General features: G+C 42.8%; 1 protein-coding gene across 2 annotated transcripts in view; it reads left to right on the plus strand.

The window, feature by feature from the left end:
* The window catches only part of slc25a28 (solute carrier family 25 member 28), a 31,753-nt gene extending 19,007 nt beyond the window's left edge, over nucleotides 1–12,746 (plus strand). The window contains exons 2-4 of one of the 2 annotated variants that reach the window (XM_014211720.3): nucleotides 4,428–4,656; nucleotides 9,180–9,236; nucleotides 10,309–12,564. In XM_014211720.3, the coding sequence (XP_014067195.1) occupies nucleotides 4,428–4,656; nucleotides 9,180–9,236; nucleotides 10,309–10,655 (633 nt within the window). In that variant the 3' untranslated portion in view covers nucleotides 10,656–12,564. 2 annotated transcript variants of the gene reach the window in all.
* Nucleotides 12,747–14,193: the final 1,447 nt, after the last annotated feature.

The raw sequence follows: 14,193 nt of genomic DNA on the forward strand, positions 1-14,193 counted from the left end.
CACCTCTGGCCTGCTGGCCCCCCTACCTCTGAGGAAGCACAGTTCCCGCTCAGCCCAGTCAAAACTGTTCGCTGCTCTGGCATCCCTATCGTGGAACAAGCTCCCTCACGACGCCAGGACAGCGGAGTCAATCACCACCTTCCGGAGACACCCGAAACCCCACCTCTTTAAGGAATACCTGGGATAGGATTAAGTAATTTTAAACTCTGATTCAATTATTTCTATGTGTATCTCTTCTCACAATCTATGTGTGTGCTTTTCCTTTCTTGAAACTTTATCTATAGAGGTGTCTTTCGATCGGACATTAGGTCTCACACGTATACAACTATAAGCTATTTCCCAAGGGTTGTAAAGTCCTCGTTAAGAGCCCATTTTTCCGTTGTGACTTTTGACTGATTAATATCTCGTATCTCACACCGCTATATTAGGTTTCCCTTCTTCACTGGATAATCAGACTTAGATTATCCGAAAGATCTGACTATCCCCTTCTAAGCGTATTTAGACAGGTGACCTATATTAATATAATCATGTCTCTGACCTCTCTCATAATTCTATTATATTTTGCCTCCCAATTTACGTTTTTCTCCAATGTCTTTTAACCAATTTTACGTTTTAGGTCTCACCATTTAGCTAGTTTATATTGGTAGTGGCCACAGATACCTGGAGTCATTACGGACCCCCCTTCCTCCTGGTTGAATTTATACCCAATTCCCATCTTCCATTTGCACAGAATACTTGGTTCCCTTTAAAACATTGCATATAATTAGTAGATTTGGATAGACAACACTCTGAAGTTTCTAAAACTGTTTGAATGATGTCTGTGAGTATAACAGAACTCATATGGCAGGCAAAAACCTGAGAAAAAGAATCCAACCAGGAAGTGTGGAAATCTGAGGTTTGTAGTTTTTCAATTGATTGCCTATCCAATACACAGTGTCTATGGGGTCATATTGCACTTCCTAAGGCTTCCACTAGATGTCAACAGTCTTTAGAACGTTGTTTCAGGCTTCTACTGTGAATGGGGGGCGAATAAGAGCTGTTTGTATCAGGTGTCTGGCAGTAGGCCATTAGTTTAGTCACGCGCGCGGCCATGAGCACGAGCTCGGTTCTCTTTCCTTTATGAAGACAAACGAATTGTCCGGTTGGAATATTTTTGAAGATTTATGATAAAAAGATCCTAAAGATTGATTCTACACATCGTTTGACCTGTTTCTACAAACTCTAATAGAACTTTTGACTTTTCGTCTGGACGGTTTGAATGGTGTCTGTGAGTATAACAGAACTCATATGGCAGGCAAAAACCTGAGAGAATTCCATGGAGGAAGTGGCCTGTTGGCGAATTTCTAGTTCTCCCTTTGCTTCTCTATCGAAACCCCACGGGCACTGTAGTTATGTAGGACTTTCTAAGGCTTCCATTGGCTCTCTAAAGCGTTCAGAAAGCGGATTGACGCGTCTCCTGTCTCCGGGCAGATAACAGGAGCACAGTTTGTCATTGGACTGCCTGGTGGCTAAGAGATAGGAAATGTGCATTCACGAGACCTCGCCATTTTTTCTCTTCCTTTTTGAATAAATACAGCATTGTCCGGTTGGAATATTATCGCTATTTTATGAGAAAAATACCATAAAAATTGATTTTAAACAGCGTTTGACATGCTTCTAAGTACGATAAAGGAACATTTTCAAATTTTTTGTCTCAATGCGCCCGCGCGTTACCCTTTGGATAGTGACCTGAACGCACGATCAAAACGGGGGTATTTGCACATAACTATGGATTATTTGGAACATAAACAACATTTGTTGTGGAAGTAGCAGTCCTGGGAGTGAATTCTGACGAAGAACAGCAAAGGTAATCCAATTTTTCTAATAGTAATTCTGAGTTTAGGTTGCGTCGAACTTGGCGGGTGTCAAATTAGCTAGCCGTGATGGCTGAGCTATGTACTCAGAATATTGCAAAATGTGCTTTCGCCGAAAAGCTATTTTAAAATCTGACATAGCGATTGCATAAAGGAGTTCTGTATCTATAATTCTTAAAATAATCGTTATGTATTTTGTCAACGTTTATCATGAGTAATTTAGTAAATTCACTGGAAGTTTTTGGTGGGAATGCTAGTTCTGAACATCACATGCTAATGTAAAAAGCAGTTTTTTGAAATAAATATGAACTTGATTGAACAAAACATGCATGTATTGTATAACATAATGTCCTAGGAGTGTCATCTGATGAAGATCATCAAAGGTTAGTGCTGCATTTAGCTGTGTTTTTGGTTTTTGACATATATGCTTGCTATAAAAATGGCTGTGTGGTTATTTGTGTCTATGTACTCTCCTAACATAATCTAATGTTTTGCTTTCGCTGTAAAGCCTTTTTGAAATCGGACAATGTGGTTAGATTAACGAGAGTCTTATCTTTCAAATGGTGTAAAATAGTCGTATGTTTGAAATATTGAAATTATTGCATTTTTGAGTAATTTGTATTTCGCGCCACGCGATTCCACTGGCTGTTGAATAGAGGACGCTAACGTCCCACCTAGCCCATAGAAGTTAAGGAGAAGTTTATCTTTAATTCTATGATTAACAGTTATATATTTTATCAACGTATATGGTGAGTATTTCTGTAAATTGATGTGCTCATTCACCGTCAGTTTTCGAGGCAAAACATTTCTGAACATTACACACCAATGTAAAATGGGGTTTTTGGATATAAATATGAACTTTATCGAGCAAAACATACATGTATTGTGTAACATGAAGTCGTATGAGTGCCATCTGATGAAGATCATCAAAGGTTAGTGATTCATTTTAGCTGTATTTCTGTTTTTTTGTGACGCCTCTCCTTGCTTGGAAAATGGATGTGTTTTTTCTTGTCTAGGTACTGTCCTAACATAATCTAATGGTATGTGTTCGCCGTAAAGCCTTTTTGAAATCGGACACTTTGGTTGGATTAACGAGAAGTTTATCTATAAAATGTTGTATAATACTTGTATGTGTGAGAAATTTGAATTATGAGATTATTGTTGTTTTGAATTTGTCGCTCTGCTATTTCACTGGCTGTTCACGAGTGGGACGCTACCGTCCCACATACCCCAGAGAGGTTAATCTACGGATCTTTCATCCGCCTGTGCACGGTTTTGGTGTCTCCCTGGACCGACAGAAGCAGGTATTGAGATCCGGCTCGAAAGGAGCAAGCTGTCACGAGAATTTTCAATCCCAATGATAATAACTACCAATCAATAAGCTTTGACCAATCCCCAAGGTTTGTAAGACCCTGGGTTTAATAATAATTAGGTAAAGACTCAGCTTATGCAAAAGGTCCGTAAAGTTTATTCACGAGAACGTTCTAAAGTCAAAATACAAAGAACATGTCATTTTATAACTTACTCCCTCCCTACTTACACACATACCTACACACAAACAGTAAATAGCCTATGCACATACATACACACGAACAGTAGGTGGGATGTATCCTTCCCCGTAGTTCTCACCACTGTTTATCACTACCAAGCTGGCAGTTCCATTCCCCCGAGATTAGAGGGACCTTGATGGGACTCCCTTTCCTGCCGTAAGTTTCTCAGAGTTCCAGTCAGGTCATACACAGTTCAATTGTTCTCTGTATTTTCTTAGTCGCACAAACATTTCTACTTGTCTCGACCAAACCTTATTAGACTGAAGTTTATCATTCTAATTCATTATACATGTTACAGAATCTAATAGTTACGTTTGTCTAATTATTCATTATATATGTTACATAATGTCATAATTACGTTTCAGGGTGGAATTGTTTAGTCATTACCTTTTAAACATATAAATTCCCTTATCAATCTCTTACAGGCCTAGAGTTCCACATAGCCTATAACGGTGGCCCGAGGCCCTGTTTATACTTCCTGGAAAGCGTGCACACACCAGTGCAGAAAACAATCGGCATGTGAGAGCCCAGGGCCTCCTTTGCTTGTGGTGATGTGGTCATTATTAGAAGACCCTCTGGCTCTCACAGCACTAGACTTACTGTGAGAGGATGAATCCTGACACTGGCCCAATGATAAGGATTGTGTTTGTGTGTGGAGTCAGGTTTTTGGAGTGTTGCTAGTGGGACAGATGCTTACAGGAAGTCAGCTTTTGTCCCTCTGACCCTGGGTCTCGTTATTCAACACTTCTATTCAACTGGGCGTGGGCATGACTACTCAACATTTTCAAAATATTTAGCGGGTGGAAGGTATAAGCACTGACTATTACTTACTGTGTTTTGATTGGTTAGCAGTGTATTCATCCCACCTCTGCTCAGATTTCATTGGTTGCTAACATGGTAGTTCTCAAATTTTAAGTTAAATGTTATGGTTGCAGTAAGGTTAGGTATGGCGGGAAGTGTATGGTTAGGTTATGACTAGGGTAACCAGTAGGTGTGTGACCTCTAACCTCTCTTCCCTGTGTAGACGCGTATGCAGAGCCTACAGCCTGAGCCTGCTGCCCGTTACCGGAATGTGATGGACGCTCTTCGGCGAATCATAACCACCGAGGGTGTCTGGCGACCAATGAGAGGGCTGAATGCCACGGCCGTGGGGGCGGGTCCGGCGCACGCTCTCTACTTCGCCTGCTACGAGAAACTGAAGAAGAGTCTGGGTGACATCATCCACCCCGGGGCTAACAGCCATCTGGCCAACGGTATACCAGGAAAACACACACACACTAGCATATGCACACACCAATCCTATACTTCTCTGCAACCACTCTTTGGATTACTTGTTGACTTCCTGGAAATATAACTATATGACATTGTTTTTTCTAGTAAATGCTAGCAGTTCATTTGGTTTTTCCAATATTCTATTTTTAGCAACTCAAGCAAGTAGTGATGAAGATTCAATTAAACTATTTTGCTGTATTTTTACAGCTATGTTGCTGTAGTCCTGTAGAGATCATCTCTGTAACACTGCAGAGAGAGAGGGAGAGAAGACCCCCTTCTCCCCTGGACACTAAGTGGATGCTGCTCGGACTAACCTAGATGAACCTTTCTCTCAGACACTGAGTTATGTGTGTGGGTGAGTCAGCCTGCCAGTTCTAACAGCTGGAGCAGAGTGGCGGGAGAGTGGTGGTGCCACACCCTTATTACCCCCATCCCCTGGACAGTAGAGGGGACAAATGCCTGCGCTATACTTCAGGCTCTCTCATACCCAGTACAGTAAGCAGGCCCTAAGAACCTGGTTCCTCTCTAGGTTTCTTCCTAGGCTCCTGCCCTCTAGGGAGTTTTTCCTAGCTGCTGTGCTTCTCCATTGCTTACTCTTTGGGTTTTTAGGCTGGGTATCTGTATAGCACTTTGTGACAACTACTGATGTAAAAAGGGCTTTATAAAATACATTTGATTTGACTGAATCTAACTTGTTGGGCCACCTGCCAGTGTGATAAACATCACCAGCCGCTCAGGTGGTGGATCAGCTGTTGTCCGGGGCTATTTCCGTCCCAGCAGGAGGGGTATCTTTCTGGCCATGGAGCTGATCTGACATTGTCTGTATTCTCTCTATGAGGTCAGAGTTCTGCAGAGTCAGCCAGGTCCACAAATAGACCAGGGCCTCTGACTGACTACATGCCATGCTATGGTGTCCGGGTCCACGCTACAGACATGCGTCAGAGAAAAGTTTTTAACCTGAGCACTGCTATGTGAGGAGCGAGGCTGGCAATATTGCTGCAGCTGAGGATGGGGCAGAGTGTGAGAGATGGGAGCGAGCCATTGAGGTATAAAAGAAGTGGGGACTGCGTCCGTTGTTTTCAACATAATCTGCTCGTGTTTACATACGCCGATTTATGGACTGTCTATATCCGGGTTGCATCCGGTTTACATGCCCAACTTCACATGCGCACTAGCACTCAGTGCACACAGGGAGCAGCGACGACGTCATCCAAATACATATCAGACATTGGATAAAGATAAAATGTTAATCTTCGGCTGTGACTTACTATAGCTGGCTAGGCTAATTGAGGCCACATGCTACGCTTTCTCCCCAACCCCATTCAGATAAAACAACAGCCTACTTGTTGGTTGCTCGTTGTAGCCTAGTCATTCTCACTTTTAATTCTGTAATTTTATTCCAACTTGCATTGCATTAGTGTACTCTCATTGCATAAGCTTTGATTGGCCAACATAAACAAGCTACACATGTGAAGGGTGAATGTCATAAAAGCAACATTGAAAAGTTTATTTTATTATACTGAACAAAAATATAAATGCAACATGCAACAATTTCAAGTTCATATAAGGAAATTGGTCAATTTAAATAAATTGGGCCCTAATCTATGATTTCACATGACTGGGAATACAGATATGCGTCTGTTGGTCACAGATGTCTTTAAAAAAAAGAAGATGGCGGTGCGAATTAGAAAACCAGTCAGTATCTGGTATGACCACCATTTTGCCTCACTCAGCGCAACACATCTCCTTCACACATAGTTAATCAGACTGTTGATTGTGGAATGTTGTCCCACTCCTCTTCAATGGCTGTGTGAAGTTTCTGGATATTGCCTGGTACTGGAACACTCTGTTGTACACGTCGTTCCAGAGCATCCCAAACATGCTCATTGAGTGACCTGTCTAGTGAGTATGCAAGCCATGGAAGAACTGTGGCATTTTCAGCTTCCAGGAATTGTGTACAGATCCTTGTGTCATTATCATGATAAAACATGAGGTGACGGCGGAGGATGAATTGCATGACAATGAGCCTCCGGATCTCGTCACGGTATTCAAATTACCATCGATTAAATGCAATTGTCTTCGTTGACCATAGCTTATGCCTGCACATACAGTTGAAGTCTGAAGTTTACATACACTTAGGTTGGAGTCATTAAAACTTGTTTTTCAACCACTCCACAAATGTCTTGTTAACAAACTGTAGTTTTGGCAAGTAGGTTAGGACATCTACTTTGTGCATGACACAAGTAATTTTTCCAACAATTGTTTACAGACTAATTATTTCACTGTATCACAATTCCAGTGGTCCAGAAGTTTACATACACTAAGTTGACTGTGCCTTTTAAACAGCTTGGAAAATTCCAGAAAGTTATGTCATGACTTTAGAAGCTTCTGACAGTCTGGTTCATCCTTGGGAGCAATTTCCAAATGCCTGAAAGTACCACGTTGATCTGTAAAAACAATAGTATGCAAGTATAAACACCATGGGACCACCCAGCCGTCATACCGCTCAGGAAGGAGACGCATTCTGTCTCCTAGAGATTAACATATATTGGTGCAAATCAATCCCAGAACAACAGCAAAGGACCTTGTGAAGATGCTGGAGGAAACGGGTACAAAAGTATCTATATCCACAATAAAACGAGTCCTATATCGACATAACCTGAAACGCCGCTCAGCAAGGAAGAAGCCACTGCTCCAAAACCGCCATAAAAAAGGCAGACTACGGTTTGCAACTGCACGTGGGGACAAAAATCGTACTTTTTGGAGAAATGTCCTCTGGTCTGATGAAACAAAAATAGAACTGTTTGGCCATAATGACCATCGTTATGTTTGGAGGACAATGGGGGATGCTTGCAAGCCGAAGAACACCATCAAAACCGTGAGGCATTGGGGTGGCAGCATCATGTTGTAGGGGTGCTTTGCTGCATGAGGGTCTGGTGCACTTCACAAAATAGATGGCATCATGGGATGAAAAATTATGTGGATATTTTGAAGCAACATCTCAAGACATCAGTCAGGAAGTTAAAGCTTGATCGCAAATGGGTATTCCAAATGGACAATGACCCCAAGCATACTTCCAATGTTGTGGCAAAATGGCTTAAGGACAACAAAGTCAAGGTATTGGAGTGGCCATCACAAAGCCCTGACCTCAAGCCTATAGAAAATTTGTGGGCAGAACTGAAAAGGCGTGTGCGAGCAAGGAGGCCTACCAAACTGACTCGGTTACACCAGCTCTGTCAGGAGGAATGGGCCAAAATTCACCCAACGTTTTGTGGAAGGCTACCCAAAACGTTTGACCCAAGTGAAACAATTTAAAGACAATGCTACCAAATACTAATTGAGTGTACGTAAACTTCTGACCCACTGGGAATGTGATGAAAGAAATAAAAGCTGAAATAAATAATTCTGTCAACTATTATTCTGGCATTTCATTCTTAAAATAAAGTGGTGATCCTAACTGACCTAAGACAGGGAATTTTTACTAGGATTAAATGTCAGGAATTGTGAAACTGAGTTTGAATGTATTTGGCTAAGGTGTATGTAAACTTCCGACTTTAACTGTACCTCGCTCATCGCCCAGAAGACTGCCGTTACTGGATGTTTTTTTTATGCACCATTCTTGGTAAACCCTAGACCCTACCATGTGTGAAATGCCCAGGTGGTCAGTCCTTTCTGAGATGCTAGATCCGGCGTGCCTGGCACCGACGATCCTTACACCGAAACTCGGTCACTCGTTTTGCCTATGCTAACGTTCAATCGAACAGTAACTGAATGCCTCTGCCTCTCTGCCTGCTTTATAAAACAAGCCATGGCCATATGACTCACTCTCTGTAGGAGCGACCCATTTTCATGAAAGTGGTGGTGTACCTAAAACTGTCCAGTGAGTGTATATCCTTGTATATAACAATTCCAAATTGGATATTTTAATTTAATTGAGAAAAGGCTTTTTCATTGTTAAAATAGGCCTATAGTTTTTTCGCTCTCGCACATGAATAATCACAAGTATTCGAATTCTAACGTCCGTTCCGACATTTGAATATTCAAATAACTTTGCACATCCCTAATTTGCACGACAAGAACATTTTTTAAGTTTGCTCAGACAAATCTAGTACTAGAGATACTTGCTCTTTTTATCCCTGTACATGTTCTCTGCTCTCTTTCTCTTCCCTTCTTCCCAGGTCAGCTGTCTGTCTCTGTTTTTCCCTCCTCCCTGGTTTCCAGGTCAGGGGAGAGGCAGGGTAAGACCTGCCCAGTAGTGGAAGGGGATGTTTGACTCTGGTCCAGCAGGAGTGGTGATGGCCTGTTTTACCGCAAGGGATAGCTAGAGCATTTTCTGTCATCTGGCCTCTCCTCTCTCCTCGTCTCTCCTCTACTCTTTCCTTCTCCTTTTATATCTCTGGTCTTTTCTGTCTCTCTGTCTCTCTCTCTGTCTCTGTCTGTCTGTCTCTCTCACTCTCTCTCTCTCTGTGTGTGTGTTTAACCATTGAGTGTGTATGTGTTACAGGTACGGCGGGGTGTGTGGCCACATTGCTTCATGATGCAGCCATGAACCCATCTGAAGGTAAATCTATCCATCTATAAATATATCTTTCCCTCTCTTAAACCTGCTCTCTCGATCTCACACATGGCGTGTATTCAGGTGACTGAGACGTTCTTTGCTGCAGATAAATGGCTGTAGCAGAGCTCCCTCTGCAGCTGTAGCTCCTACTGCATCAAGGGCCTAGCCTGTTTACTCTGCACTGCTCGCTAGGGACGGGAGGGCAAGGTGGAGGGGGAGACAGAGAGAAAGAGGGTAGGGTGATGGGGAGGAGCAGGGCCAAGAATGAAATTGGAATAGAGACTGGGATAGAGATTGAGGGAGCGAGCAGGGTTGAGGGAGGGGGGAGACGTGGAGAAAGATGCTCCCTTGTGTCCTGTCGCCTTTGTATTTAACTCAACCACCATCTGTAGACTACAGCGGACTTTGATGGGTATCCTTCCACTGAAATGCCTGGACAGGTGATCCTCAGGCAGCTGTGTAGGGTGGAGGCGAGGGACATAGGTGCTAGTCTCAGATTCCAAGGTAACGCCTGGGTCACTGCTTTGAACTTCAGCAGTCTAAATAAAAATCTCTGTTAATGTCTTAATTAATCTGAACATCCTAATGCCCTCCTCAGCCTTGGAGGATGTTATGACTGCATTTTCAAAAAAATAAATATCTGGTCAATAATTTGTCTTTCTTTTTTATCCTCCGGGCTATTTTCCTGGTCCCTAATGATGAAAACACACCTGGCAATCCTACCTTGCATCCCTCCAATCCTCCCCTCTGCTCCCCCTCTTTACTCACCTATCCCTTCCTTCCTCTCTGCCTCACTATGCCTTGTTTTTTCTTTTATACTGCTCTCATCGCTCTCTTTCCCCCATTCCTCATCTCTACTGCCTGCATTCTCTCTTACGCTCTCTTCTGGCTATTCCTGTCTCTCCTTCCATCTGTTTTTCTCCCTCCCTGTCCAGTGGTGAAGCAGCGTTTGCAGATGTATAACTCTCCGTACCGCGGCGTGATGGACTGTGTGCGTGCCGTGTGGCAGAGAGAGGGCGCCGCAGCCTTTTACCGCTCCTACACCACCCAGCTCACCATGAACGTGCCTTTCCAGGTGCTCCACTTCATGACCTACGAGTCCCTCCAGGAGCTCCTCAACCCCCACAGACAGTACAACCCCTCCTCACACATGGTGTCTGGAGCCCTGGCCGGGGCCATTGCTGCTGCAGCCACCACCCCTCTGGATGTCTGCAAGACCCTGCTCAACACCCAGGAGTCCCTGGTGGGGCTCCCCGCTGCAGGCCAGGGTGGAGGTCAGGGGACACACAGACACATTACAGGCCTGGCCCATGCCTTCCGGACAGTGTACAGGCTGGGCGGCCTGCCTGGGTTCTTCAAAGGAGTCCAGGCCAGGGTGATCTATCAGATGCCCTCCACAGCCATCAGCTGGTCCGTCTATGAGTTCTTCAAGTACGGAATCACCAAGCACCAGTACGAGAAGAGGATAGCGCAGGGAGAGAAGTAGAGAAGGAAAAATAAAGAAAATCCTCTTCTTTCAGCCATCTCTCTTTGCCGTCTCTTCTGTTTTCTCTCTATCAACCCCCTTCCTTTGCCCTTCGGAGCAAGCAGGTGTTCAGAGCAAGGGAGAATTGAGAGGAACAGTGGAGAGGAAGAATCGATACGCACATAAACCAACCAATACCCTCTTTACCCCTGTTCAGACAGCCAATAACAAAGAGACTTCCAGATGTGGTTCAACTAATAACATCCATGCTAAACTGTTTGCAACTGAAAATGTACAATTTCCTATGAAAGTGAATGTCATGTATTGACACTACGTTATCAACGCACATAAATGCTAACCAGAACAATTGTTGATTCTGTTTTGCTAGTCTCCAGTGAGTTTTGTTAAATATTTTGCTAATGAGTTTCCAATCTCTTTCATAAGTATTGTTGTGATGAATTTGACAACCGCTGTCCTATCTGTCCGTGTTAAAGACAGACTCAGCAATATAACATCATTCTACACACCTGGGCCAATTCCTGCTGATAGAAATTAACAAAATTCCCTTATTGAGGCGCAGATTGAAAAGAGCCATTAGATTTGGATTCGGTTTTTGTTGATGTGTGTAAGCAGGAAGTGTCCCAGCTTTGTATGATGTTATATTACGGAGTACATGTAAAGTTAATTATGGCGTTAACTGTATGTGGATGAGAATGTTGTTCACTGTAAGCCCCACCAGGGGCCACTGTCCCCCTCCCAATAAAGCTGGAGTAATAAAATATGATGAGGTGTGAGTGACAGTCTGCCTTTAGGGGGCGTTAGTGTTGCTTTGTAAACCTAGGCAATAGTTTATAGGCTTCAGGTACAAGTTGGCCTTAACCCCAGCTCTAGGATCAGTTTGTCGTTTCTCAAATCTTAACTGTTGAGGGTATGAAAGAATATCTAATCCTCGACCAATGGTTAGGAGCAACTTCTACCTTATCGCTTCAGAAATGGTAGAGACACAAAGGGAGTCCTCTCAAGGTTTGAAATCAGGAATTGCTCTCAAAATGGTTGCATACTATATATGTGAATTTAAATGACAATTTTTTTTTTAATCGGATCAGATTTTATGTAAAATGCTGAAATAGACTTAATTTATTGCTTTCAGTATTTTGTAAAGCACGTTAGCTCTATTCTGAGGAACTATTGAGAGTTATTTTTGTATTGATTCCAGAACACAAAGTACTAGCCTTTAGTTGGCTGACACCACTGTTCTAGATCCAAAGCGACATGATTGGCTTCTAGAAATAATTGCCATTTCATTGGCCAATAAACTCCATCCTGTCTTCTGATTGGTACCGATGTAAGGAGATGTTGTTTTCCCAGATCTCACGTTGTATTTTTGTTTTGAGGAGATCAAATTCTTGGATGGGATAACCTACACACACACTTAAATTTTCTGTTGGTTTACAGTCACACCCTTGTTTTACCTAGACTGGCTGCCTGCCTGACTGTCCCAGTATTAACAAGTACACAAAGGTTTAGACAGGACAGGTTGGCTAAAGCAGAGACCAACAGGCACACACAGGATATGGATTCCCATGCATTAACAGCCAAATCCAAACTCCAGAACCATGTTTACATGACGGAATTTCATGAGAATCTCCTATTGGCATGGTTTACATAAAATATTGATGTTTACACACCGTCTTCATGTTTAGGGACGATTATGGAATGTTGGGTAACGATTAATTGTCATGGAAATAGCCACGGTTGTCATTGTCATTTTTGTTGAAAAAAGTTTTGATCTTGTAATCTTTAAACGTTGGCTATGACCATGAATACAATACGCTTCTGTCAAAAAAATAAATGATTTTGACCGCATGCATCTTTTGTAAATTTAAGGTTCTCCTCCCGACCGTGCCGTGCTGCTCTTAAAATTATTACCAACATTACCCATTTCTTGTAAAACTGCTATTGGGTAACCATGGAACACAAACATATATACGTGTGCCCCCATGTTACATGAGCTGAAATAAAAAATTCCAGAAATGTTCTTTAAAAAATATTATTTCTCATGTTGTGCACAAATTTGTTTACTTCCCTGTTCTCCTTTGCCAAGATAATCCATCCACATGACAGGTATGACATATCAATAAGCTAATTACACAGCATGATCATTACCCATGTGTACCTTGTGCTGGGGACAATAAAAGGCCACTTTAAAATGTGCAGTTTTGTCACAACGTAATGCCACAGATGTCTCAAGTTTTGGGGGAGTGCAATTCTCAGGGAATGTCCACCAGAGCTGTTGTCAGACAATTGAATATTAATTTCTCTATCATAAGCTGCCTTCAGTGTCGTTTTAGAGAATTTGGCAGTACGTCAAACTGGCCTCACAACCCCAGACCACATGTAACCATGCCAGGCAAGGACCTCCACAACAAGCTTCTTCACCTGCTGGATTGCCTGAGGGGGGGACCAGTGCTGAGGAGCATTTCTGTCTGTAATAAAGCCCTTTTATGGGGAAAAACTAATCTGTTTGGCTGGGCCTGGCTCCGGAGTGGGTGGGCCTATGCCCTACAAGGCCCACCCATGTCTGCATCCCTGCCCAGTTGTGAAATCCATACAATAGGGCCTAATTTATTTATTTCAATTGACTGATTTCCTTATACGAACTGTAACTCAGTAAAATCTTTGAAATTGTACTGTAGATACTGTATATCTACTTGAATATAAAGTTGAATCCTCCCTTCTAAAATGAATTTATTAGGACAATATTTTAGTTTACGGTTACTGTCCATAATTGTCGGTTACATGATTATACAATAATTGTGCCAGCCCTACTCATGTTAGGGTTTGGCCCTGACTAACTAAAGGGTCAAGAAGGAATGAGCTCATGTTGCAGAACTTTCAGTGGTCCATTTAAAGGTTTCTGAACATGCCACATTTGTTTAATAAGCTGTTCTAAAGACTAAAGGTAGAAGTTACCCTTAGACACATACACTACATGACCAAAAGTATGTGGACACCTGCTCGTCGAACATCTCATTCCAAAATCATGGGCATTAATATGGAGTTGGTCTCCCCTTTGCTGCTATAACACCCTCCACTCTTCTGGAAAGGCTTTCCACTAGACGTTGGAACATTTCTGCAGGGACTTGCTTCCATTCAGCCAGAAGCATTAGTGAGGTTGGGCACTGATGTTGGGCGATTAGGATTGGCTCGCTGTCGGAGTTCCAATTCATCCCAAAGGCATTCGATGGGGTTGAGGTCAGGGCTCTGTGCAAGCCAGTCAAGTTCTTCCACACCAATCTCAAAAAACAATTTCTGTATGGATCTCGCTTTGTGCATGGGGGCATTGTCATGCTGAAACAGGAAAGGGCCTTCCCCAAACTGTTGCCACAAAGTTGGAAGCACAGAGTCATCTAGAATGTCATTGTATGCTGTAGCGTAAAGATTTCCCTTCACTGGAACTAAGGGGCCTAGCTCGAACCATGAAAAACAGCCCCA

The sequence above is a fragment of the Salmo salar genome, chromosome 01 (assembly GCF_965601325.2).
Source record: "Salmo salar chromosome 01, fSalSal1, whole genome shotgun sequence".
NCBI classification, from domain to species: Eukaryota; Metazoa; Chordata; class Actinopteri; order Salmoniformes; family Salmonidae; genus Salmo; species Salmo salar.